The sequence below is a fragment of the Entelurus aequoreus genome, linkage group LG01 (genome assembly GCF_033978785.1).
Source record: "Entelurus aequoreus isolate RoL-2023_Sb linkage group LG01, RoL_Eaeq_v1.1, whole genome shotgun sequence".
NCBI lineage: Eukaryota > Metazoa > Chordata > Actinopteri > Syngnathiformes > Syngnathidae > Entelurus > Entelurus aequoreus.
The window spans coordinates 57,378,856-57,406,469 of NC_084731.1; the positions used below are offsets into that span (position 1 = coordinate 57,378,856).

Consider the following 27,614-nt stretch of genomic DNA (forward strand, 5'->3'; position numbering starts at 1 on the left):
TTTCTAACCGCACGCAGCATGTCTGAATGATTTGAAGCAACAGCCTCAAGCCCTCTGGAACCAGTCAAATATCCGCCAATGACAATTGAGCATCTTTCACTCAATGCTCAATGGAACACAAAGTCAGTGTTGTAGCCACTTGGAAACGAAGGAAAACATCAAAAAAATATCTTGCATTCTTTAAGAAAAGTTGTGCATGCTCGGTTGGAGGAAGCCAGCCTTGTTTAATTCACAGTACACTCATAAGTAGTGGTGGGGGAAATAATACATTTTTAGATGCATCGAAATTCAGACATGGACCATTATAATTAGTAAATGTCCATAATCAATTTATTTCTCGTAAATAAAGTAATAACGCAGAAAGTTCTTAAATTTGGCTGACTACAGCGAGCCACCAGCTCCTTTATTTTAGGGCACTTATGTTCCAGTTTTGCACACATTTCCATTAATTTATTAAATGTGATGGGAATTTATTTTTACAAATGTACTGCTTTTGAAAGTTGCAAGTGATAAACGCTTATTTAGTGAAACAAAAATTCATTTCGTGAGGTGGCCAAAGATTCCCACCTCTACACATAATAAGCATAGAAATAAACCAAATACAAGCTTAATAGTTGCATTGTTCTACTTGTTTACTCCTTATAGTTTGGGCCACGATAAACAAACTTATTGTCAGTTTTTCAAGGGATGTATAATACATAGTCCTCTAAAATCTGACCATTTGATATGCAGATTTATAGTAATAATGCTTTATTTAGATCAAGGGTGTCCTAACTATGGCTTGCGGGCCAAGTGCGGCCTTCCAGTGTCATCAATTTGGCCCGCCAGACGTCATGACATCAATAAAGCATCGCACCGCGGAGTGATTTAATGCTACATATTCACTGCCATCTTGTAGACTCTGTGAGTAAATCCGATCAATGACCCTTGAATGTACTTTGAAATTAAGCAGAGCATTTACTGTATTTTTCGGACTATAAGGCGCACTTAAAATACTTTCATTTTCTCAAAAATCGTCAGTGCGCCTTATAACCCGGTGCGCCTATTGTACGGAATGATTCTGGTTGTGGTTACTGACCTCGTAGCAATTTTATTTGGTACATGGTAAAATGATAAGTGTGACCAGTAGATGGCAGTCACACATAAGAGATACGTGTAAACTGCAAGATGACGCCAGTAAACAATACCAAAACTTTAAACGTTTCATTGAGAATATAGAACATTACACACGGCACTCAAAAATCTAAATGTTTTTAGTACGACTTCGGTAAGTTATGAAGCCGCACCGCTTGATGGATTGTCGGCGCATTAAACAACAAGTATTATTATGGCACCCATTAGCAGACATATTATCTGGCGTTTTGTTTCACAATATTATGCAAAAGCAACTTTTCTTACCTTCTGGTACTTGCTGATGTGTATTTGGGATCTGCATAAGTCCTGAAAATGTGCGCACGTCCGCCATTGTAGTCCTTGCTGACACGGTAGTCATAAGCTTCTTCTTTTTCTCTACCTTTGTGACATTCATCTTCCGCTGTGGCCATTTCTAATATAAAGTAGTGTAAAGTTCTTACTTATATCTGTCAGTAGACTAGCTGTAGTGGGTTTACATAATTTACCCAAGGAACTTTAGTTATTAGAGGGTTCCGGTCGGACGTTTTTTCACGGGACACATTTCCGGCGTTGTTGTTGCACTAGTGAGCCACGGATGAGGAGATGCTGCTCCGTTATTGATTGAAGTATAGTCTGAATGTCATTAAAACAGTTAGCTCCATCTTTTGACACTTCTTCCACTCCCGTCCTTGCACGCTACACCGCTACAACAAAGATGACGGGGAGAAGAGGCTGTCAAAGGTGAGACACGTAAATAAGACCGCCCACAAAACGGCGCATCCTGAAGCGACTTGAAGATGGTCTGTAAAACATCATCTATGCAACATTTTGACCAAAGAACCACCATTACATGTTATGTAGACCACAAGGAAATGTTTTACATTTAGAAAAAAATCATAATATGACTCCTTTAATGCGCCTTACAATCCGGTGCACCTTTTGTATGAAAATAGACCCGCTCATCGGCAGTGCGCCTTTTAATCCGGTGCGCCCTATGGTCCGAAAAATACAGTACTTGCATGACACAATCCAAACAACCTCCCTAGTCATGGTGCAATAAAAAATAAAATGCAACTAACATAAAGGTCAACACACATGGTCGCACATAACACAACATGCTTATAGAACGTTGTGGGTATTATGAGAAAATGTCAAAACACCATAAAACATTTCAAATTTACACCCATTTAAATCCGTTAGAGTGCATGACTGGAAAATTGCAAAACACTCTGTTCACACTTATCCCTGTCTGACATATTTTAGCTGCTTGATATTTTTGATTGATTACTTCTGTGATGACCTTCTTAAAGTTTTGTAACAAGGTAGGAATCAAGCTTTCATATACTCTTAATATCCAATTATATCAATTATCTATCCATTATATTGAGTAAATATTCATCATATTAATATATGCACACACACACACACACACACACACACACACACACACACACACACACACACACACACACACACATATTTTGGCCAGAGGGGGAGCACTTTTAAAACCGACACACAGTCAATTTGAAAAATCCCTCCTTTTTGGGACCACCCTCATTTTGATAGATTTCACCACCAGGGGTGCAAATGAGATCTCTATTTTTTTGTTCTTTGTAATGTGCTTAAAGGCCTACTGAAACCCACTACTACCGACCACGCAGTCTGATAGTTTATACATCAATGATGAAATCTTAACATTGCAACACATGCCAATACGGCCGGGTTAGATTAGTAAAGGGCAATTTTAAATTACCCGCGAAATATTCTGCTGAAAACGTCTCGGTATGATGACGTTTGCGCGTGACGTCACGGATTGTGCGGACATATTCGGACACCATTGTGGCCAGCTATTAAGTCGTCTGTTTTCATCGCAAAATTCCACAGTATTCTGGACATCTGTGTTGGTGAATCTTTTGCAATTTGTTTAATGAACAATGAAGACTGCAAAGAAGAAAGTTGTAGGTGGGATCGGTGTATTAGCGGCTGGCTGCAGCAACACAACCAGGAGGACTTTGACTTGGATAGCAGACGCGCTATCCGACGCTAGCCGCCGACCGCATCGATGATCGGGTGAAGTCCTTCGTCGCTCCGTCGATCGCTGGAACGCAGGTGAGCACGGGTGTTGATGAGCAGATGAGGGCTGGCTGGCGTAGGTGGATAGCTAATGTTTTTAGCATAGCTCTGTGAGGTCCTAGCTTCAATGGCGTCGTTAGCAACAGCATTGTTAAGCTTCGCCAGGCTGGAAAGCATTAACCATGTAGTTACAGGTCCATGGTTTAATAGTATTGTTGATTTTCTGTCTATCCTTCCAGTCAGGGGTTTATTTATTTTGTTTCTATCTGCAGTTAAGCCCGATGCTATCACGTTAGCTCCGTAGCTAAAGTGCTTCGCCGATGTATTGTCGTGGAGATAAAAGTCACTGTGAATGTCCATTTCGCGTTCTCGACTCTCATTTTCAAGAGGATATAGTATCCGAGGTGGTTTAAAATACAAATCCGTGATCCACAATAGAAAAAGGTGAAAAGTGTGGAATCCAATGAACCCTTGTACCTAAGTTACGGTCAGAGCGAAAAAAGATACGTCCTGCACTGCACTCTAGTCCTTCACTCTCACGTTCCTCATCCACAAATCTTTCATCCTGGCTCAAATTAATGGGGTAATCGTCGCTTTCTCGGTCCGAATCGTTCTCGCTGCTGGTGTAAACGATGGGGAAATGTGAGGAGCCTTTCAACCTGCGACGTCACGCTACTTCCGGTACAGGCAAGGCTTTTTTTTATCAGCGACCAAAAGTTGCGAACTTTATCGTCGATGTTCTCTACTAAATCCTTTCAGCAAAAATATGGTAATATCGCGAAATGATCAAGTATGACACATAGAATGGATCTGCTATCCCCGTTTAAATAAAAAAAATTCATTTCAGTAGGCCTTTAAGGCCGACGACAAACGAGTCACGGACCACAGATGGCCCCTGTGCCACACTTTGGGCAACCCAGCTGTAGAAGCTAACTGTTAATGGCCACTATAGTTCATCCTATGGTTACATATGGGACGCGGGTTGTCTTACGTCAGCACCGGAAGTGGTAAAATCAGCTGTTCACCTGGCGGGTTTTTTTGGGTGATGAATAGGGAAGTCATTCTTTAGCTGCCATCTTGTTTTATCATATATTGCTGCCTTTGCACCTGTCAATGTTTACTTTTGTATGCACATTAAATTAAAAAAAAAATCCTGACTTTGGAGCAATGTTCACGGACTATAGTATTTGGCTCTCTATTAGATGCAATGGTTTTCCGTATTGGAACCATGATTTATGTCCTAACTCGTTCACCAGTACTCATATGGACGGTACTTTTCCTTGTTGATGTCTCAAGAAGGGCAGAAATACAAGAACACACACACACACACACAAACACACACACAAACACACACACCTTTCCCGGTCAAAAAGTTTGGGCACCCCTGCTTCAAATGGACCTTGTGGCGTGTGCATGATGACATGTTCTGCATCAAGAAGATTAGATCCAGCAAAGCGACCAGAGAAATGGGTCGAAGGTCACGTGAAGGACAGCAGATGTTTGGCCGTACAAAGCAAGTCACCATGTTGGACCGCGTCGTCTTAAAAAAAGAAGTTGCTCCAAAAGGCAAAGCACACTTTCTCATTCTTGGGGGGTGTTTTTTAACTGTAAATGTGGGACTTGAGTGCAGACAGGAAGGGAAGAGCATCAGTAAAGTGGAATCCCAGATCCCGTGCAGGACCCGCTCGCATCTGCCTGGAAAAAGTGACTCGGCTTTCTGGAGGCGGCAAATTCCACTTCACATCCCACTTCTCTCTGGCCGAGAGGATGATGACCATCACAGAGGGACCAGATCTATGTCTCTCTCCCTCTCTCTTGCCGACGAGACCAGCATCTAAGGACTTGACTTTTTATTACTCGGGCTGAGCCGCCAGGAACAACAGTGGGAAGTGTAAGGAGCTCTGTGGTTGAGTCCGATGGCCATATCTCTCCTAACTGATAGGATGGTGGAAACATTGGTCCCAGTGGGTTCCAGGGTTTCAAATTCGGCTCCTTAAAGAACATCGAATCCGATGAAAGAGATGCAAAAATTCTTCATTCTTATTAGCTCCTACTGTATTTTTCGGACCATAGGGTGCATTTAAGGGGTCATATTATGATGTTCTTCTACATTTAAAACACTTCCTTTTGGTCTATATCAGTATTTTTCAATCTTTTCTGAGACAAGGCACATTTTTTTCATTGAAAAAACCCAGAGGCACACCACCAGCAGAAAACATTAAAAAATTAAACTGAGCAGCCGATATTGATAATAAAAAGTCGTTCTCGCAATTGTTGGATACGACCTTAAACCATAACCAACCATGCATCACTATAGCTCTTGTCTCAAAGTAGGTGTACTGTCATGACCTGTCACATCACGCCGTGACTTATTTGGAGTTTTTTGGTGTTTTCCTGTGTGTAGTGTTTTAGTTCTGGTCTTGCGCTCCTATTTTGGTGGCTTTTCCTGTGTTGTTGGTATTTTCCTGTAGCAGTTTCATGTCTTCTTTGAACGCTATTCCCCGCACCGGCTTTGTTTTCGCAATCAAGACTATTTAAATTGTGCGGACGCTATTCTTCTTTGTGGGGACATTGTTGATTGTCATGTCATGTACGGATGTACTTTGTGGACGCCGTCGGCTCACACGCTGTAAGTCTTTGCTGTCGTCCATCATTCTGTTTCTGTTTACTTTGCAGCAAGTTCAGTTTTAGTTTAGTTTCCCTAAGCTTCAATGCCTTTTCTTAGCGGAACTTAGCGGCACTCGCCTTTTCTTTATTTTTGGTTTAGGTGTTAGATACATTTTTACCTGCACGCTGCCTCCCACATATTGTGATCACGACAAACCATGTTCCCGACATTTACAAAGCAATTAGCTACCGGCTGCCACCTACTGATATGGAAGAGTATTACACGGTTACTCCGCCGAGCTCCAGACTGCACAGACACTGAACAACGGCACATTTGCGGATTATAATTACTGGTTTGCAAAAAATATTTTTTAACCCAATTAGGTGAAATTACATAATCTCCCACGGCACACCAAACTGTATCTCACGGCCCACTAGTGTGCCGCTGCACAGTGGTTGAAAAACACTGGTCTACATAACATGTAATGGTGGTTCTTTGGTCAAAATGTTGCATAAATTATGTTTTACAGATCATCTTCAAGCCGCTTTCTGACAGTCTCTTCAGGTTGCTCCGTTTTGTGAGCGGTCATATTTATGTGGCTCCACTTCAACAGCGTCTTCTCCCCGTCATCTTTGTTGTGCCGGTAGTTTTTAGTGCTTCCATAGCGAGTCTACTGACAGATATAAGTTACAACTGTATGCTACTTTATATTAGAAATGGCAACAGTAGAGGATGAATGCCCAACAACAAAATAGAGAAAAAGAAGGAGCTTATTGACTACAGTGGCAGACACATGCACATTTTCGGGACTTATGCAGAGCCCAAATATACATCAGCAGGTACCAATAGGTAAGAAAAGTAGGTTTTGCATAATATTGCGAAACAAAACACCAGATAATGTCTCCTAATAGGTGCCATTTTGGGGTCCTTATACAAACCATAATAATACCGTATGTTGAAGCGCGGTACGTCTGACTATGGTAGCCGTAATGCTCTGACAATCCATCAAGTGGTGCGGTGTCGTAGCTTACCAAAGTCGTACTAAAGCATTTTGAGAGTTTTGAGCGCCGTGTGTCATATTCTATATTCTCAATGAAACATCAACAACGTTTTGGTGTTGCTTGCTTACTGGTACTTCCATCCATCCATTTTCTACCGCTTATCTCTTTCGGGGTCGCGGGGGGTGCTGGAGCCTATCTCAGCTGCAATCGTGCTAGTGTCATTTAATGAACAGGTGTCAACCTGCAGTCCACATGTATCTCTTATGTGTGACTGCCATCTACTGGTCACACTTATCATTTTTAAAAGTTTTTTTCTTTGCTAAGTGCCTCTTAAAATATCTCACATTAGGCTTTGTAAGGCCTTGTTAGCTCTAAACCAAACACAATTGATGCTAATCCATCTTTTTATTATCTTTTTTTGTCGAAATAAGAATCTATAATAGAACCGGAACCGGAAAAATTGTATCAATTCCCACTGTAGTCGAGTTCTGTGTACAGAATTGCTATTGCGACACCCAGTGGACACATTTAGAACAGCAGCCTCTTTCATTAAAAACATTTCAGCTCATTTCTATACTGAGCAAACTCATCTGATACGGGCCGTACGTTTGACACGGCTGGTTTAAAGGCAGAAACACTGATTTAGTTCTTATATTTAATTACCGCTCCATTAGATTAGATCAACTAATACTTTTGTGTTGTTTCTGTCCTTTGACTGTTAATTACAAGGCCGTCACTTTGTGGTTGTGTGTCACAGCGTCAGGAGGCAAACCACAGGCTACAGCCCCATCATTAACAGAGCTGTGCAATGTGCGCACACACACACACTTGCTTTTGCTTATGGTTGTCCATCCAGTCCGATGACGACTTCCACTTCTATCGGTGAGTTCGTTGGTGGCTGAATAGCCCTATCCTGGATACACAAACCCTACTGCAGGTAGGGAATGTAAATGTGGTGGTGGTAGAAACGGCAACCGTAGCTGTATTCCTCCTGAGTCCTGGCACAGCTGACGCCAGGTGTTACGATCAGCAGCCACACCCTCCAGGGCCTCAGGTCTGATTTTACACTTCCTTAGTGCAGTCTTCAGCTGGTCTTTATATCGTTTGTTCTGCCCTCCAGCAGAGCGACGACCATGGTGTAGCTGGCCGTATAACACTTTGCAAGGCAGGCGGTCTGAGGGCATCCTTACTACGTGGCCAAATACGTGATCATGGCCTCAATACTCCTGCAGTTGGTTTTTGAGAGTATTTCAGAATGAGGCACACGATCACGCCATGTAATCCCCAGGATGCGCTGAAGGCAGCGTATGTGGAACTGCTCTAGGGCCTTGATGTGGCGGCTGTAGGTTACCCAGGCTTCACAGCTGTAGAGGAGGGTAGTGAGGCAGATAGCTTGATAGACTGAGACCTTTGTGTGGAGATGGAGGTTCTTGTTTTGGAAGACCCGACGCCTGAGTCTCCCAAAAGCTGCCGCTGCCTGCTTGATCCTGTTCTGGACCTCACTATCAACAGTGTTGTCATTAGAAAGAATGCTCCCCAGGTATCTGAAGGATGGAACGATTGCTATTTGTTCTCCAGAAACAGTGAAGACAGGTGATGTAGATGGCTTGTTGGAGCTCCACTGGCAAACTACTTCCGTCTCGCTGGTGTTGACGGTTAGTCCCATCCTGCTGTACGCTCTCGCCGCAGCAGCAAGAACAGACTGGAGGTCTTGTGGGCTGTGAGATACAAGAACACAGTCATCTGCGTACTGCATCTCAACAATTATCTCCCTCTGCAGTTTGGTGGTAGCCTGAAGCCTCCTGATATTAAAGAGGTTGCCATCTCAACGAAAGTCCACTGTCACACCGCTGCTGTACTCAATCTCCTTGTGGAGAAGCTTGGTAACACATAGTAAGAAGATGTTGAAAAGCACTGGTGCTAGTACACACCCCTGCCTTACTCCTGTATGTACAGGGAAGGGGGCAGACTATTGACCTCCTATAGTCACTCAAGCAGTCATTCCATCATGAAACTGACGGAGGATGTTAACGAACTTAATGGGACAGCCAAACTTGAGGAGGACTTCCCATAGAAGTTCTCTCTGAACATTGTCGAAGGCTTTGGAGAGGTCGACAAAGGCCATGAATAGGTCCTGATGTTGTTCCCTACATTTTTCCTGCAGCTGTCTAGCTGTGAAAATCATGTCCACTGTGCTCCTACTCTTTCTAAACCCGCACTGTGATTCAGGCAGTATCGACTCAGTGATGTTATTAATCAGCCTCTGGAGCACTTTACCGGCAACAGCAAGGAGTGAAATGCCCCTACTGTTGCCACAGACAGCCTTGTCACCCTTGTTCTTGTAGATAGTGACAACATTGGCGTCTCTCCATTGTTGTGGGACGTTCCCTTCAGCCCAGACCTTTGTGATGTACCGGTGCAGTGCTCTTGTGCAGAAGTATCCTCCTTGCTTCAGTAGTTCAGCCGGGATGTTGTCATTACCAGGGGATTTGTGGTTTTTGAGGGAGCGGGTAGCTGATCGGATCTCCAGGAAGGTTGGAGGCTCGTCCAGATTGTGCATGACGGGAAGTGTAGGCAGTTCATCCAGAACAGTGGGCTCTGCATCAGATTCCTGATTCAACAGGGTGCTAAAGTGTTCCGCCCATCTCAGCAGGATGCTAGGTTGGTCCTTCAAGGTTGACCGGCCGTCTGCTGTTTTCAGGGGAGTGATGCAGCGGTTTGTTGGGCCGTAGGTCTTCTTGACAGCATTGTAAAAGTTGTGCATGTCATTTTTATCTGCAAATGTTTGGATTTCATCTGCCTTTTTTCTCCACCACTCATTCTGCAACCTCCTAACAGCCCTTTGCACTTCTCCTCGAGCTCTCTGCCATTTCTGCCTGGTGCTACTGGATGAAGGGTTCTCTAGAGTTGCCCTGTGTGCTTTGTGGATATCCTTCAACAGGACATGAATGGTGTCCGAGTTTTCATCAAACCAGTCTTGGTGGTTCTTACTCTTGAAGCCGTTTTTTTGGGCTGCTGCCTCATAGAGAGCCGAGCTGATAGAGTTCCAGTTCTGGTCAATAGAGTTCTCAGATGAGTTCAAGGAAAACTCCACCTCCCCAAGTTTCTCAGCCAGGGAGCGGCGAAAGTCATTTCTTGAATCAGGGTTTTCCAGGCGGGCACAGTCTAGCTTCTTCCTTTTGGGTCCTCGCCGTCTCAAGGAGAGGCGTACTTGCATGTGGACATTGGCCATAATCAAATGATGATCTGTCCAGCACTCTGCACCTCTCATGGCACGGGTGATGAGGAAGTCTTTGATGTCACTACGCCTCACTATGATATAATCTATTAGGTGCCAATGTTTAGAACGGGGGTGCATCCATGATGTCTTATATTTAGCCTTCTGCTGGAAGATGATGTTGGTTATGGTCAGGTTATGCTCTGAGCAGAGAGTAAGCAATCTCATCCCATTTGAGTTAACCTGACCAACTCCATGTCTGCCAAGTACTCCACTCCATATGCTGCTGTTCTGTCCCACTCGGGCATTAAAATCCCCAAGCAAAAAAATCTTGTCATTCTTGGGGATCCGGCAGAGAGCCTCATCAAGTGACTGGTAGAAAGAATCCTTGACCTCACTCTCAGATGGCAGGGTCGGTGCATAAGCACTGAGAAGTGTGGCGTAGCGATTCCTGACCAGGGGGATACGGAGGGTCATTAGTCTCTCACTAATGCCGACAGGTGTTTCAGTGAGTCTTGGCAGCAGTGTGTTTTTGATGGCCAGTCCTACACAATGCAGATGTTGTCTTCCTGAGGGGTAGCCTTTCCAGAAGAATGTGTAGCCCATACCTTCCTCAGTTAGAGAGCCTTCATCCAGGATACTGGTCTCACTCAGGGCTGCAATGTCAATGTTGTAGCGATTCAGCTCTGCAGCAACCAAGGCAGTTCTCCTGTGAGGTCTGTCAGATCTGCCGTACGAGTCCAGGAGAGTCCTTACATTCCATTAGCCTTTTCCTAAATAAGCTGACCCACAAGGCAATGGGGCTATTTACCCATAGTTGGGGCAGGGTTGACGGGCGTCAGGGCGTGTTCCACACAATGGTGGGCCCATACGCCACGTCTCTGGGGCCCACTGCTGCTCCGAGATCCCCTTCAGTTTAGTTCGGGGTCTGCAAAGACCCTTATCCGTGTGTGGCCACGAGGAGGCACTGAAGGAGTCTTGGTGGTGGAGAGGCTTTGTACCAGCAGGAGGAGACTTACGCACTCGGCTCCTCTTTTCACCTCCCGAGGGGGGCTAGCTGGCGGCGGTAGCTGTAAGCAGAGAGTAGCAAGCAGAAAGCAACATGCACTATCTACAGACATCTCTCTACTTCTACTGCACTAGACGCGTCACACACACCCTGTGCAGACACGCACACACACACACGCACATTCTTGTATTTGTTACCTTCTTGAGACCTCCGAAAAATGCCTACCTCTTTAGGACCACCCTTTCTAGATTCATAAATATTTGTATTTACAACATTAATAATATATACATACTATGCATGTATAAAAAAGCTTGTTGTGACAAATGAGTTGGAATTTCACATGAAAAAGGTCACAATTTCACAAGGAAAACTTAGAATTTGGCAGTATTATAGTAAAAGTCGTAATTTTACAAGAAAAACTGAACATTTGTGCAATATTATGATAAAGTTGGGATTTTACTCAATAACCGTCGCAATTTTACAAGAAAAGCTTAAAAATTTGGCAATTTTATGAAAAGAGTTGTAATTTTACTTGACAAAAGTCACTATTTTATAAGAAAACTAACATTTTGGCAATATTATAATAGTAATCTGAATTTTACTTGGCAAAATTATGACAAAAGTCATCATTTTACTTAAAACATGTCACTGTTTTACAAGAACAACAAAAAAATTGGCAATTTTGTGACAAAAGTCAGAATTTTATATGACAAATGTCACCAATTGGCATTAAAAAGTAATAATTTCTCACAATGTCAAAACATTGTGAGAAAAAGACTGCTTTTAGTTAATTTTTTTAATTTTTAATTTTTTGTTGGTAATTGGTTTTTCCATCCATCCATTTTCTACCGCTTATTCCCTTCGGGGTCGCGGGGGGCGCTGGAGCCTATCTCAGCTACAATCAGGCGGAAGGCGGGGTACACCCTGGACAAGTCGCCAACACAGATAGACAGACAACATTCACACTCACATTCACACACTAGGGCCAATTTAGTGTTGCCAATCAACCTATCCCCAGGTGCATGTCTTTGGAGGTGAGAGGAAGCCGGAGTACCCGGAGGGAACCCACACAGTCACGGGGAGAACATGCAAACTCCACACAGAAAGATCCCGAGGCCGGGATTGAACTCACGACAACTCAGGACCTTCGTATTGTGAGGCAGACGCACTAACCCTTCTGCCACCCTGCTGCCCTAATTGGTTTTTAATGTTCATTATTTACCTCAAGTTATTACAGTATGTCTTTATATACATATATATATATTTTTTTTAAATTAATTTTGGCAAAAAGGGGCGCATTTCAAATTCTTACACACTTGTTATTTCATATGTTGACCAGAGGAGGAGCACTTTTAAAACCGACACACAGTCAATTTTTAAAAATCCCTTCTTTTTGGGACCACCCTAATTTTTAATAGATTTCACCACCAGGGGTGCAAATGAGACATTCTCTATTAGATGCAATGGTTTTCCGTATTGGGACCATGATTTATGTCCTAACTTGTTCACACCTCCTCATATGGAAGGTACATTTCCTTGTTGATGTCTCAATAAGGGTAAAAACACAAGAACACACAAACACACACACACACACACACACACACACACACACACACACACACACACACACACACACACACACACACACACACACAACTATTGCATCATCAAAAGACATTAACACATGTTGTCAAAGCAAATACCCACAACAGGTCATTGGCTAAGGGGCATACCCTGTGTACTGTGTGTGTGTGTGTGTGTGTGTGTGTGTGTGTGTGTGTGTGTGTGTGTGTGTGTGTGTGTGTGTGTGTGTGTGTGTGTGTGTGTGTGTGTGTGTGTGTGTGTGCACATCGCGACTCGCACAATGTTTAGGTCTGTTTATGACAGCGTGAGAGAGTGAGATCGGAGATAAGGGGGTGTGTGTTCAGACATATTTAGAGATTCCACTTCTCTTTGTGATAATGACAAACTGCACTCTGAGCCGTGAAGCACAAAGGCAGCATCGACCGACGCTGTTGGCGCAACAGACGGCGCGCTCTTTGCCAGAACTGGCTGTGAATGTGTGTGCTTGTGTGTGTGCTTGTGTGTGTGTCAGGGAATTTAATGCTGAACTGGAGCCAGGATGGAAGGCAAAACACTTTGCTTCCTCTACAGCCAACGTTGTAAAGGTAGGACAGCTGTGCTATGCAAGCCCTGGTGTGTGTGTGTGTGTTGTTATGATGCATATGCAACACACACAGACACACACACACACACACACACACACACACACACACACACACACACACACACACACACACACACACAGCGTTAATGCATCAGCTGTCGCCACCGAACCCTTCATCATCGATGTGTTGGAGCGTGATGCATGTGGCAACTTGCTTGCTGTCACAACACTGCAACACACAAGATTCTCCAGAGGCTATATCTTCCTGTGGTGTGTGATGGACCACGTCTGAGTGCAGTCTACTATTGTGAGACCAGAGCGGGAGGAAATGAAAAGTGATGAAGTGCGATAAATGGCTGCCTCTGGAGATGTGTATATTATACGTGGAGGACATGAAATTAGGTATCAAATGTGTTCATTTGCATCACATGACTGAGTGAGGGACTATAGAGTCTTAACAAGACAGTTTCTGTTTGTCAACTTGTTCCTCATTTGGAAGAAACTGGATCATACCAACATTGCCCAGGCAATTTTGGTGCTCGCTGAACTGAAGTCTCTTTTGCGGTTAGGTGTCACCACTTTCATCCACGACAGTGGTTAAAATTCAGTGCAACCTCCATTTACCAACTTAACTTGTTAATTGTTCCGTATAGTGAAAAGAAACAATGTAAACATGAAAAACTAATTGTAGCCTCGACAAAAGTCCTTATTTTAGTAAAAAGCTGCACACTTTGAAGACACTATAATGTTTGTGTGTATGTGTGTGTGTTTGTATATATCCATCCATCCATCTTCTTCCGCTTATCCGAGGTCGGGTCGCGGGGGCAGCAGCCTAAGCAGGGAAGCCCAGACTTCCCTCTCCCCAGCCACTTTGTCCAGCTCCTCCCGGGGGATCCCGAGGCGTTCCCAGGCCAGCCGGGAGACATAGTCTACCCAACGTGTCCTGGGTCTTCCCCGTGGCCTCCTACCGTTCGGACGTGCCCTAAACACCTCCCTAGGGAGGCGTTCGGGTGCCTGAACCACCTCATCTGGCTCCTCTCGATGTGGAGGAGCAGCTTTACTTTGAGCTCCTCCCGAATGACAGAGCTTCTCACCCTATCTCTAAGGGAGAGCCTCGCCACCCGGCGGAGGAAACACATTTCGGCGATTGTACCCGTGATCTTGTCCTTTCAGTCATAACCCAAAGCTCATTACCATAGGTGAGGATGGGAACGTAGATCGACCGGTAAATTGAGAGCTTTGCATCCCGGCTCAGCTCCTTCTTCACCAGAACGGATCGATACAGCGTCCGCATTACTGAAGATGCCGCACCGTTCCGCCTGTCGATCTCACGATCCACTCTTCCCTCACTGTATGTGTGTATATATGTGTATATATACAGAATGTGTGTATGTATATATGTGTATATATATATGTATATATACAGTATATGTGTATATATGCGTGTGTATGTACTGTAAAAATGTGTGTATATATATATGTATGTGTGTGTGTGTATATACAGTATATATATATTTATGTATATATATATAATAATAATAATAATACCTGGGATTTATATAGCGCTTTTTTAAGTACCCAAAGTCGCTTTACATGTAGATATATATGTGTGTGTATATATATATATGTGTGTATGTATATGCATGTGTGTATATGTGTTTATATATATATGTATATATATGTGTGTGTGTGTGCAGAAAACATCGCACAGGGCGATGTGATGCGTCTAGTGCAGTAGCCTTGGAGTAGTAGTACCTGTAGTTAGTGCATGCTGCATGCCGCTTTTGCTTGCTATGCTGCATGCTGCTTCTGCCTGATACTCATTGCTTTCAGCTAGTGCCGCCGGCTAGCCCTCTGTCTCAGAGGGCGAAAAGAGGAGCCGAGTGCATAAGCCTCCTCAGCCGGTACATAGCCTCTCCATTGTCAAGACTCGTACATGCCTCCTCGTGGCCACACACGGTAACTGGAACCTCGCGGTTCCAGGCTAAGTTGTACGGGATCTCGGAGCAGCAGGGGGCCCCAGAGACGGGGCATGCAGGCCCACCGGTGTGTGGACATGCCCTGGTGCCCAGTCAACCCCTGTCCCAGCTATGGGTAAATAACCCCAGCTATGGGCGAATAGTGAAAACCGCCTCAACGGTGGACCAGGCGGAAGATGGCGGCAGCGGAATGCACCACAACGGCTGGGAAGGCGGATGAAGGCTGCAGCAAAGACGGGTCCCCAGTCGTCTTGGTTTCCATGCCACTGGACCCTGGCCCGCTCAATGCCAAGGACTGTGTGGTGGCTGACCGTGCACCAGTCTCCCCACATTAAAAGATTCCACGCACAGGCGTCCTCCATATAGGGAATCCACCCTAACATCCCTTGGAGGACAGTCATACTCGTTTCGAGTGACCGCCGACGACGACGACGATATATATGTGTGTGTATATATATACATGTGTGTATATGTGTTTATATATATATACATACATGTGTGTATGTATGTATATATGTGTGTATGTGTATATATATATATATATACATGTGTGTATGTATGTATATATGTGTGTATGTGTATACATATACATATATGTGTGTGTGTATATATATATATATATATATATATATATATATATATATATATACACACACACACACACATATAAATATATACACAGACACATATATATATATATATATATATATATATATATATATATATATATATATATATATATATATATATATATATATATATATATATATAAATATATATATATATATATATATATATATATATATATATATATATATATATATATATATATATATATATATATATCAGTGGCGTGCGGTGAGGTTAATGTCTGGTGAGGCACGACTGCATCATCACAGTCAGATTTACAAACTTATGAACCTGCAGTGCAGGTGTACCAAATGTTGTGTCCCTGCGGTCGTTCGCGGCTCCTGCAGCGCGAGCATTGTTGTTTTTGCACTTTTTGGCTTCTTGTTAAGTGACTTTTTTTGGGTGGATTCGGTCTTGCACGTGGAGGGTTTGGGTGTGGGCTTTGGTTGGTGTGGCGCTCCCGTCGGTCGGTGCATTCTGCGGCGGAGGTGCTTGGCACCAGGAGGCGGGGTTATGAGACGAGCCTCTCACAGTGTGTCTTCGCAGCAGAGTTTTATGATCGCTCAGCACAAGAAATACGTTACACACATACAGTTGTTGACAAAATACAGTGTACATTATATACCTCAGCTAACTAAACTATGGAAATGTATAATATAATTCATATAGCAATACGGTCTCACTGCATAGCAGGCCAGCAGTTAGCCGAGTCATTGCGCACAATCCATGTTGAGGCACAACGCAGTGACGTGCCTCAACTGGCTGCTGATCACCGCACCGTCTCTTCTCAGTATTTGAACGGCAAATGTGAATATAAAAATAAAAATAATCTAAAACTGGTGAAGTTAAATGGAAAATAACTTTAGTATAATCACTGGATACATATAACAATTTAATTATTATTTTTTTCTTTTTACTTTTTTTCTTTTCTTTCCATGATGGCAGGTGAGGCCGTGCCTCCCCTGCCTCTAGTGACGGCATATATATATATATATATATATATATATGTATATATATATATATATATATATATATATATATATATATATATATATATATATATATATATATATATACATACATATATATATATATATATATATATATATATATATATATATATATATATATATATATATATATATATATATATATGTATATATATATATATATATATATATATATATATATATATATGTATATATATATATATATATATATATATATATATATATATATATATATATATATATATATATATGTATGTATGTATATACACTACCGTTCAAAAGTTTGGGGTCACCCAAACAATTTTGTGGAATAGCCTTCATTTCTAAGAACAAGAATAGACTGTCGAGTTTCAGATGAAAGTTCTCTTTTTCTGGCCATTTTGAGCGTTTAATTGACCCCACAAATGTGATGCTCCAGAAACTCAATCTGCTCAAAGGAAGGTCAGTTTTGTAGCTTCTGTAACGAGCTAAACTGTTTTCAGATGTGTGAACATGATTGCACAAGGGTTTTCTAATCATCAATTAGCCTTCTGAGCCAATGAGCAAACACATTGTACCATTAGAACACTGGAGTGATATTTGCTGGAAATGGGCCTCTATACACCTATGTAGATATTGCACCAAAAACCAGACATTTGCTGCTAGAATAGTCATTTACCACATTAGCAATGTATAGAGTGTATTTCTTTAAAGTTAAGACTAGTTTAAAGTTATCTTCATTGAAAAGTACAGTGCATTTCCTTCAAAAATAAGGACATTTCAATGTGACCCCAAACTTTTGAACGGTAGTGTATGTGTGTGTATATATGTGTGTATGTATATATATATATATATATATATATATATATATATATATATATATATATATATATATATATATATATATATATATATATATATATATATATATACACACACACACATATAAATATATATACACATATACACACACACATATAAATATATATACACACACACACATATAAATATATATACATATATATATATATATATATATATATATATATATATATATATATATATATATATATATATATATATATATATATATATATATATATATATATATATATATGTATGTACATATGTGTGTGTATATATTTAAATTTTCCTGAGGGAACTCTCCTGAAGGAATAAATAAAGTACTATCTATCTATCTACAGTATATATCAAAGCAACGTAACAAGGGGATAAGAGCTCAACAATCTTTTTTTTTGTCTATACAACACAACATTACAGCAAGCTTAAATATCAACACGTGCACACACACTAACAAAAGTCTTGTTGGTGCATTCCAAAGCGTAAACCACTATGTTGCTACATTTAAAAACAAAAAAAATAAACTAATTTGTGGCATTGTTGAACACTCTGGGAGTTTCTTAGTAAGAAACGAGCAGTGGCTTCATGTAGTCGCCGCTAGCAATAGCGTAAATTAGCAGTGCGCGGCGATGCTTCATCGGCTTGTGTCCCGGTAGTTCCTTCTCCTTAGCTGTAATAAAAGTCCGCTGTTTTTGGTCTCATCACAATTAAAGATTTGCTAAGGAACAAAGCCCTCTTTGCTGATAAAATCCTCAAACTTAAGATGCTGCAAGCCGCAGGCTTACTAGCTAAAATGCCAACTCAAAGCAGTTGTCTAGCTCAGGAAGCTTCCACTCCGCACAATGTGATGTTTTGTGTGGAATTGGTCTTCACGACAATAACAAACTGGTCTGGTCCCTCGTCCACAGAGATCCGTACCCAGCTGGTGGAGCAGCTCAAGTGTCTGGACCAGCAGTGTGAGCTCAGGGTGCAGCTGCTGCAGGACCTGCAGGACTTCTTCCGGAAGAAGGCGGAGATCGAGGTGGACTACAGCCGCAACATGGAGAAGCTGGCCGAGCGCTTCCTCACCAAGACGCGCAGCACCAAGGACCACCTGATGAAGTAAGACGCACACTGGTGCTAAAGGAACGTGTTGTGTTCATCTTGGGTCGGCTTTTGACTTCTAAGGACTAAAATAGCAAATGAAAGATGTAATTTTTTTTGTGTGCTACGATTCGATTCAGAATCGATTATCAATTCAAAACGATTTGCGATTCATCATCAATACTTTTTAATAACCCTGGGTGCCAGTTCTATGATTAACTACATTCCTCCATAAAATAAACAGCTCAAACACATTTCTGTATTATGTCAAAGAAAACTGTTTTTGTTTGATCAAATTCTACCCAAACATTTAATAAAGTGGCTGGACAGGACATATTTTGGGGAAGTGAAACATTTAAAGGAGCCATATGTAGTAATGTTGCCAGAAATGGTACTGCAATCAGGGTCAAAATTATGTAGTCCCCTCTAGGGATGATACTCGAAACCGGTTTTCTCGGTTGTTCGATAAGAAAAGAACCGAGTCCTCGGACTCGAATCCCTTTTTGAGAACCGGTACCCGTTATCGAGACCACTATAGTAAAGAAAAAGAGTTGGTTCTTTATTCGAATCCATGGGAACGAATCCCGTCCCGACCAGAAATGCTCCGTGGGACATCACAAGAAATGACATCACGTAGCTCAGTCATAAGGCGCAGATAGGGAAAGCAGGAAAACAATGGACGGGAAAAAGCGCTCCAAGGTGTAATAAAGTTCAAAACAAAAGGTATAATCCAATGAATAACTTTACTGAGAGATTTGAGCATGAAGAACACTTTTACGACCAACCGGAAACATAGCAACCAGGCTAGCAACGTACCTCCTTTACGGCAGCTGTCACAACGTTCTTAAAGCAACCGCAGCACATACATATATGACATCTCCATTTTTTAACTTTCGTTTTTCTTTCCTTGTAAACAAAACAAAATCACACTTTATTTGTGTTGTCTGTCTAATTATAAATAATGCAGACGAGGCGTGTTGGCTGAGTTATTGACGTTTACTTTCACAGCGTGCTCATTCTTAGCTGCCGGGTGACGATATGCAACAACACTTTTCGGGGCTACCGCGCATGCTCGTCACTCCCGTTGCATGCTGGGTAGTGTAGTTGTTATATTCCCTAGCTCATAACATCTTTCCCCCTATAAAGAAATAATGTTAACTCAAAGTGTATTTCTTTTTTTAGCTTTAACTTTTAATTTTTTTTAGCATTGTATCCACATTTGCAAAGAACTTTTCTCTTCATAGAATTTTCTTTCAATAAAGAAATAAAGTGCAAAAATGTCAAAGCATCATAACAAACAGTTATGTCAAATAGCAGCAGAATTGCACTTTTTGGAAAGCTGTATTATTTTCAGTTTTGTGCCCAAGGGACTGATTTTATTTAACACTATATTATTATTTATACACCTATAGTGATCACAGAGACAGGTTGTTTTTGTGTTACTGTATATATTTGTTTTTCTGAAAAATCCCACTTAATATACTTTGGGTAACAACAGTCAATATTTATTTTTTTATTTTTATTTTTTTAGGGGGGTTAACAGTCAATATTTATGTATTTATTAGATTAAATTGTTTTCTTATATAATAAAAGTGAGCTTTTGTTAAACCAAATATTGTGTGTTTTTTTCCATATACAACAACCTATCTGGACTCGATAAGAGAATCGATAAGGAATCGGTTCGATAAGAGGATTCGATAATAGGCTCGAACTCGATAATTTCTTATCAAACATCATCCCTAGTCCCCTCCCACATTTTCCAGGATATGCAGCCGAATCTAGCTCGATGTACTGGGCTACTCCAAGGAACTTCAAACTTCCACTGCCTCTTACTAGGGGTTGAGGTGCTTGGACCATAATAGCTGAATAGACAAGCGATTTGTCAATTACAAATCTTTAACCAACACATTTTACACAGAAATTAGGCTATTTTCAGTATGTCATGCCTGCGTACAATATCACAACCTGAGATGTCCGATAATGGCTTTTTTGCCGATATCCGATATTCCGATATTGTCCAACACTTAATTACCGATTCCGATATCAACCGATACCGATATATACAGTCGTGGAATTAACACATTATTATGCCTAATTTTGTTGTGATGCCCCGCTGGATGCATTAAACAATGTAACAAGGTTTTCCAAAATAAATCAACTCAAGTTATGGAAAAAAATGCCAACATGGCACTGCCATATTTATTATTGAAGTCACAAAGTGCATTATTTTTTTTAACATGCCTCAAAACAGCAGCTTGGAATTTGGGACATGCTCTCTCAGGGAGAGCAAGAGGAGGTTGAGGTGGGCGGGGTTAGGGGGTGCGGGGTTGAGGTGGGGGGATAGGGGGTAGCGGGGTTGAGGTGGGGGGATAGGGGGTAGCGGGGGGTGTATATTGTAGCGTCCCGGAAGAGTTAGTGTTGCAAGGGGTTCTGGGTATTTGTTCTGTTGTTTTTATGTTGTGTTACGGTCCGGATGTTCTCCCGAAATGTGTTTGTCATTCTTGTTTGGTGTGGGTTCACAGTGTGGCGCATATTTGTAACAGTGTTAAAGTTGTTTATACGGTCACCCTCAGTGTGACCTGTATGGCTGTTGACCAACTATGCCTTGCATTCACTTGTGTGTGTGAAAAGTCGTATATATCATGTGACTGGGCCGGCACGCAAAGGCAATGCCTTTAAGGTTTATTGGCGCTCTGTACTGCTCCCTACGTCCGTGTACACAGCGGCATTTTAAAAAGTCATAAATTTTACTTTTTGAAACCGATACCGATAAATTTGAAACCAATACCGATAATTTCCGATATTACATTCTAAAGCAATATCGGCAGTCCGATATTATCGGACATCTCTAATCACAACAAATGGCAATCATATGGTTATTGTGAGTACTATCAGAAAACAAAGACTAAAACCAACTACAACCAACGCTAGCAATGGTTATACTGGTGAAAATAAGTAGAGCATGCTTAGCAGCCTAATGTACGACCAAAACTAAACATTTTACCAAGCTATGTCTATAGGCTACTGTTTCAAACCTTTCAGATTGCCATATAACTTGGTACATGTAGTTCACAATATATGCAAACACCAATGAGGAATTCTTTTATCATGTGATTTGGCTGTCTCTACATACTATCTTTGTTAGACTAGATCATAGACTGTATTGGACAATATAGTTTACATACCAAATGTCCATTTCCATTTATTATAAGTAATAAGAAAACGAATATGCCTGACTTGCCTGTCAAGGAGGAAATTAGCAAGTTTGGCGTAAAATGAAAATATCTTCTCCGCCTTCAATGGTCCCCATCTTTTAAAGGCATCCCCGAAAAAAAATCTAATCCTGGTTTTGTTCCTGGCTTTGTCATGAATAAGTTGAGAATGGTAACTTTTAGATTTACTAAGGTCTGACATGTTTAGTAACTTTACCAGTGGCAGTAGCCAGACGAAGGTGGCGGTGCGTAACTTGCAACCAGGATGTGACACACTCACTGACTTTCTAATTGGTCAAACGGTGGAGGGCGGGGCATCGAAATGAAAACAATAACAAGATTTCGGGGCTGTAAATTTAATTTTGAAATGAGCATATCCCGGCTGAACTACTGTTATCAGTTATAGAGGTATTGGAAAAGAACATGATTTATTAATGCCTTTTGACATATCAGGGCCATTTAATGATGACTTGGCATGAAATTATCACATATGGCTCCTTTAAAGCCAGATTTGAAGAAAGACTGGTTCTTACTATATGTTGTTGCCATAGTAACGGACACCCACAACAACACGCTGGAGCTAAATGCACTGATGTACGACATACTTTATGATATCTTGTCAGTATTTTACTCATTTAGGACAAAGTTTTCTGCATTTTTTTCTTATTTTTCTAGAAAATAAAGGACCAAAAGGCAGCAAACTTGCTCCCAAATGTGAAATTGCAACTCTTCAGGGATTTACTGGGGAAAAAAACTCATTTATCACCCTTGACCGTCACATAGAGTACCCACTTCCTGTTCTTAGGTCACATGGCAGCTTCCCTTCTCTCTTCCCTATTCTATTTTCTTTCACTCTGCATTGTTTCTCTCTCTGCTTTCCTTAAATGCATTTGTCCACAGGCATTCAACCTTTAAAGATTTTCATCTTTTCTGATGTATAAATATTGTTACAATAGGCAGGTAGTTCAGGAACCTTTAGTTCCAGGAACTAAGAATGCACTAGTGACCTGACAAGTCCGAAAGAGAAAGAGATGATACATTATTATCTGCTGACAGATGCGACCTAGTGGTTGTTTGAGCACACTGCTGTTAGTCCGGAATAGTCCTACTTCTTAATGCTTCAGTCACACGCAGGATTCTCACAGGAATGAAGCAAAAATACAACGGTACCTACGTTATGGATGAGTGTTACAGTGTAGTTCTACACTGGTAGACAACATTAGGTCATATTGTATTTTACTAAAGTGTCAGTCAATTTGATTTAAAAACAAAGTGTACTGGAATTTACATAAAAAGTTGTCCTCTTAGTAAAAGATTAATTCATGAATGTTCATGATTCCTTATGGTACATTTCAGCTGTAAATACCAATATATAATCGTGTTGTGCCGATACTAATATTTTGGTACCGGTACCAAAATGTATTTCGATACTTTTCTAACCAAAAGGAGACCACAAAAAATGGCATTATTGGCTTTATTTTAACAAAAAATCTTATGGTACATTAAACATTTGTTTATTATTGCAATTTTGTCCTTAAATAAAATAGTGAACATACTGGACAACTTGTCTTTTAGTAGTAAGTAAACAAACAAAGGCTCCTAATTAGTCTGCTGACATATGCAGTAACATATTGTGTCATTTATATTCTATAATTTTGTCAACATTATAAGTCACAAGCTGTAATAATGGATTATTAATCCACTTGTTTATTTACTGTGGGATCTGAGATGTCGTTGTGGCTTGTGCAGCCCTTTGAGACATTTGTGATTTAGGGCTATATAAATAAACTTTGATTGATTGATTGCTACTGTTAATATATGCTTACTTTCTGTTTTAACATGTTCTATCTACACTTCTGTTAAAATGTAATAATCACTTATTCTTCTGTTGTTTGATACTTTACATTAGTTTTGGATGATACCACTAATGTATATGTATGGATCCGATACCAAGTAGTTACAGGATCATACATTGTTATTATTCAAAGTCCTCATGTGTCCAGTTACGTATTTCCTGAGTTTATAAATCAATAAATATCAATTTTTAAAAAACGAAAAAAGGTTTTGTGATGCTAAAAAATATCGATGTAATCACAGTAGTATCGACTTGATACGCTCCTGTACTTGGTATCATTACAGTGGGTGTCAGGTGTAGATCCACCAATGGCGTTTGTTTACATTGTGGCTCCGGTGAGCTACGGTGTGTAGTGAAGCATGTTTAGATATTCCTCGTCCTGCAAGGAGGATACTTGTAAGAAACGTACTTTATTTGTCGCCATGGAGGCGAGGATTAGTGATTTAGAAGTAGCTAAAACACTGCAGACGGACGTTAACTGCTAGCTAGCTAGCCATGTTTTAAAGCACCTCTTCCTGAGGGCGTTTCAGTGTTATAACTTCACCTTTGTCTTTACTTTTTAAGCCAAAATGCGTCCGTTCTCCCTTTTCTGTCTACACACTGTGTCTGCTTGTAAGTACTCCGTGTGTGTGCGCTGCCGAACATGCTCCTCTGCTCTTAAACCAGCAATGTCACAACGTGACGACGACGGGGGGCGGGGAGGGTGGTGGACCGGTACTTTTTAGAGGCGGTATAGTACCGAATATGATTAATTAGTATCACGGTACTATACTAATACCGTACAACCCTAATATATCAAGAATAAATGTTTGTGTTTACAGTGTTTCCCATAAACTGCCAAGATACCTGTGGCGGTGGGGGCGTGGCTATGGGCGTGGTCACCATGACATCATCGAGTAATTTGCGTAATTTACTACAATGATATGATTTTCTCTAAAAAGGCTCAAAAAATGTATACTTACTAATTAATAATAACAGTTTTGTTTTAAACGTCCATCCATCCATCCATCCATCCATCTTACAATATAATTACAACACTTTATGTACATATTTATATACAGATATGAACAATAAGTTATTCACTGAAATATATTTATTAATTGTGGTTCTTACAAAAAATATATCTTATAAAATATAAAAGCTAAAATGTCTCTTAAAGCTCTGCCCCTTTAATTAGTGCATACTAAATAATTTAACTTTGGCCTACTACTACAACCATATTATTTACCAGCAACATAAAGTGAAACAGAGGCAGAGGTGTTCTGCCACAGTCAGTAACAAATAAACAGAAAACAGTAGTGGTCAAATACAAATAAGGCAACAAGAGAAGTATCCTACACTTCTCTTTTGTAAAGTAAATCTGAACAGCCTATATGGGCATCTACATCAACTATATGATTTGCCTGAGAAGCTGGACAGGACAAAAAAAAATTTTTTTTATTTGTGGCGGACGTAATTCTTTCGTGGTGGGCCGCCACAAATAAATTAATGTGTGGGAAACACTGGGTGATCAAGAGTGATGGGTCAAATGCAGAGGACAAATTTCACCACAACTAGTGTGTGTGTGTGACTATCATTGGTACTTTAACTTAAATGAAACATAATAAATAAGAAACAAGTTGTCTTCACACACTATCATGGCTGAAACTACGAATACAAAGTTTTAGAAACGCCCCGACTGTGTTCAACCAATCAGCGTTCGACCAAACAATATTATTGTCAACATCATTTTGAGACTAAATTAACCACTGATGTGATGAGATGTGATTTTTCCCTCTATAGTCGGAAATCCGCCTTTTTTATCTCTGTAAAAATATACAAAAATATTTTCAGTTTTTCTTTGTTTTTTCCGACCTACAATGTGTGTTAAAATCTTGATCCGTCTCTTTGCCATACCTGCCAACAACTACGGTTTTTCCGGTAATGAGTACGGTTTTTGATCATCCATTCCGGTTTACGGCTGCCGTGGTTAAAAACTACGGTTGTCTATTAAAAATTATTAACTTAAAAATCGAAGCTACATGGCTTTACTACATTTCCCGGCAGCTTTTGCAGTAGCTTCGCTACTTTTTAAACAAGTAGCGATTTCCGTAGCTTAGCTATTTTTAGACCCATGTAGCGGCTAGCTAAACTACATGCTACAAAAGAAGAGAGAGGGAGGGGACAAACTATACGGGAAACATCAATCTTTACGTATAAGAACATCCATAATTGGTTGGTTGGTTTACTATCATGATTTAAAGTAATGTGTGAATGAAGCAAAGTAATGTGTAAATAATGTCAATAACTACATGAACCATCTGTGGCTGTGAAGTGAACACTTGTAAGGTTGTAAATACTGTATAGAGTAGGCTAACCCATGTGGTTCCTGTGGATGAAGTTGTAATTACTGTAGTGACTGAATAACAAAGTGACTGAAACATACATAGTAATGTGTAAATAATGTCAATAACTAGATGAGCCATCTGTGACTGTGAAGTGAACACTAGTAAGGTTGTAAATACTGTATAGAGTAGGCTGACCCATGTGGTTCCTGTGGATGTGAACACAAGATGTAATTACTGTAGTGACTAAATAACATAGTGACTGAAACATACATCGTAATGTGTAAATAATGTCAATAACTAGATGAACCATCTGTGGCTGTGAAGTGAACACTAGTAAGGTTGGATGTGAACAGAAGTTGTTCTTGAAGCTGAATACGCGGAAGGCCCCCGGGCCGGATGGTGTCTCCCCCTCCACTCTCAGACACTGTGCGGACCAGCTGGCTCCTGTCTTCACTGACATTTTTAACACCTCTCTGGAGCTATGCCGCGTGCCGTCCTGCTTTAAGACCTCTACCATTGTCCCTGTCCCCAAGAAAGCACGGATCACAGGACTAAATGACTACAGGCCGGTCGCGCTGACGTCTGTGGTCATGAAGTCCTTTGAGCGCTTGGTCCTGCCCCACCTCAAGGACATCACCGCCCCCCTCCTGGACCCACTGCAGTTCGCCTACAGAGCCAACAGGTCTGTGGATGATGCAGTGAACATGGCCCTCCACTTTATCCTGGAGCATCTGGACTCCCCAGGAACCTACGCTAGGATCCTGTTTGTGGACTTCAGCTCTGCCTTCAACACCATCCTCCCTGGACTGCTACGAGACAAGCTCTACCAGCTCAGCGTGCCCGACTCCCTCTGCAGTTGGATTAATGACTTCCTGACAGACCGAAGACAGCACGTAAGGCTGGGGAAGATTGTCTCGGACAGTCGAACCACAAACACTGGTACTCCTCAGGGCTGTGTACTCTCCCCCTGGCTCTTCTCCCTGTATACAAACTGCTGCACCTCCAGTCACCAATCCGTAAAACTGCTCAAGTTTGCGGATGACACCACCCTCATCGGGCTCATCTCGAATGGCGATGAGTCCGCCTACAGGAGAGAGGTAGACCGGCTGACGTCCTGGTGCAGCCTCAACAACCTGGAGCTGAACGCCCAGAAAACAGTGGAGATGATCATGGACTTCAGGAAAGTCACAGCCCCACCATCCCCCCTCACCCTGATTGACTCTACCACCCCCGCCCCCATTGTGGACTCCTTCCGTTTCTTGGGCACCACCATCACCCAGGACCTCAAGTGGGAGATGACCATCAGCTCCCTCATCAAGAAGGCCCAGCAGAGGATGTACTTCCTGCGGAAGCTGAGGAAACTGAAGGTGCCGACCGAGATGCTGGTGCAGTTTTACTCAGCCATCATAGAGTCCATCCTGACCTCCTCCATCACAGTGTGGTTCCCCGGCGCCACAGTCCAGGATAAGAATAGACTGCAACGCATCGTA

The 27,614-nt window shown here is 41.4% G+C and overlaps 1 protein-coding gene across 3 annotated transcripts in view; it reads left to right on the forward strand.

Annotated features, from left to right (window-relative positions):
• srgap2 (SLIT-ROBO Rho GTPase activating protein 2) overlaps nt 1–27,614 on the forward strand; it is a 246,448-nt gene that overhangs the window by 115,119 nt on the left and 103,715 nt on the right. For all 3 annotated transcript variants that reach the window (XM_062054845.1, XM_062054860.1, XM_062054852.1), the window contains exon 2: nt 18,556–18,748. In XM_062054845.1, coding sequence (XP_061910829.1) covers nt 18,556–18,748 — 193 coding nt within the window. The remainder of the gene's footprint in view (nt 1–18,555; nt 18,749–27,614) is intronic.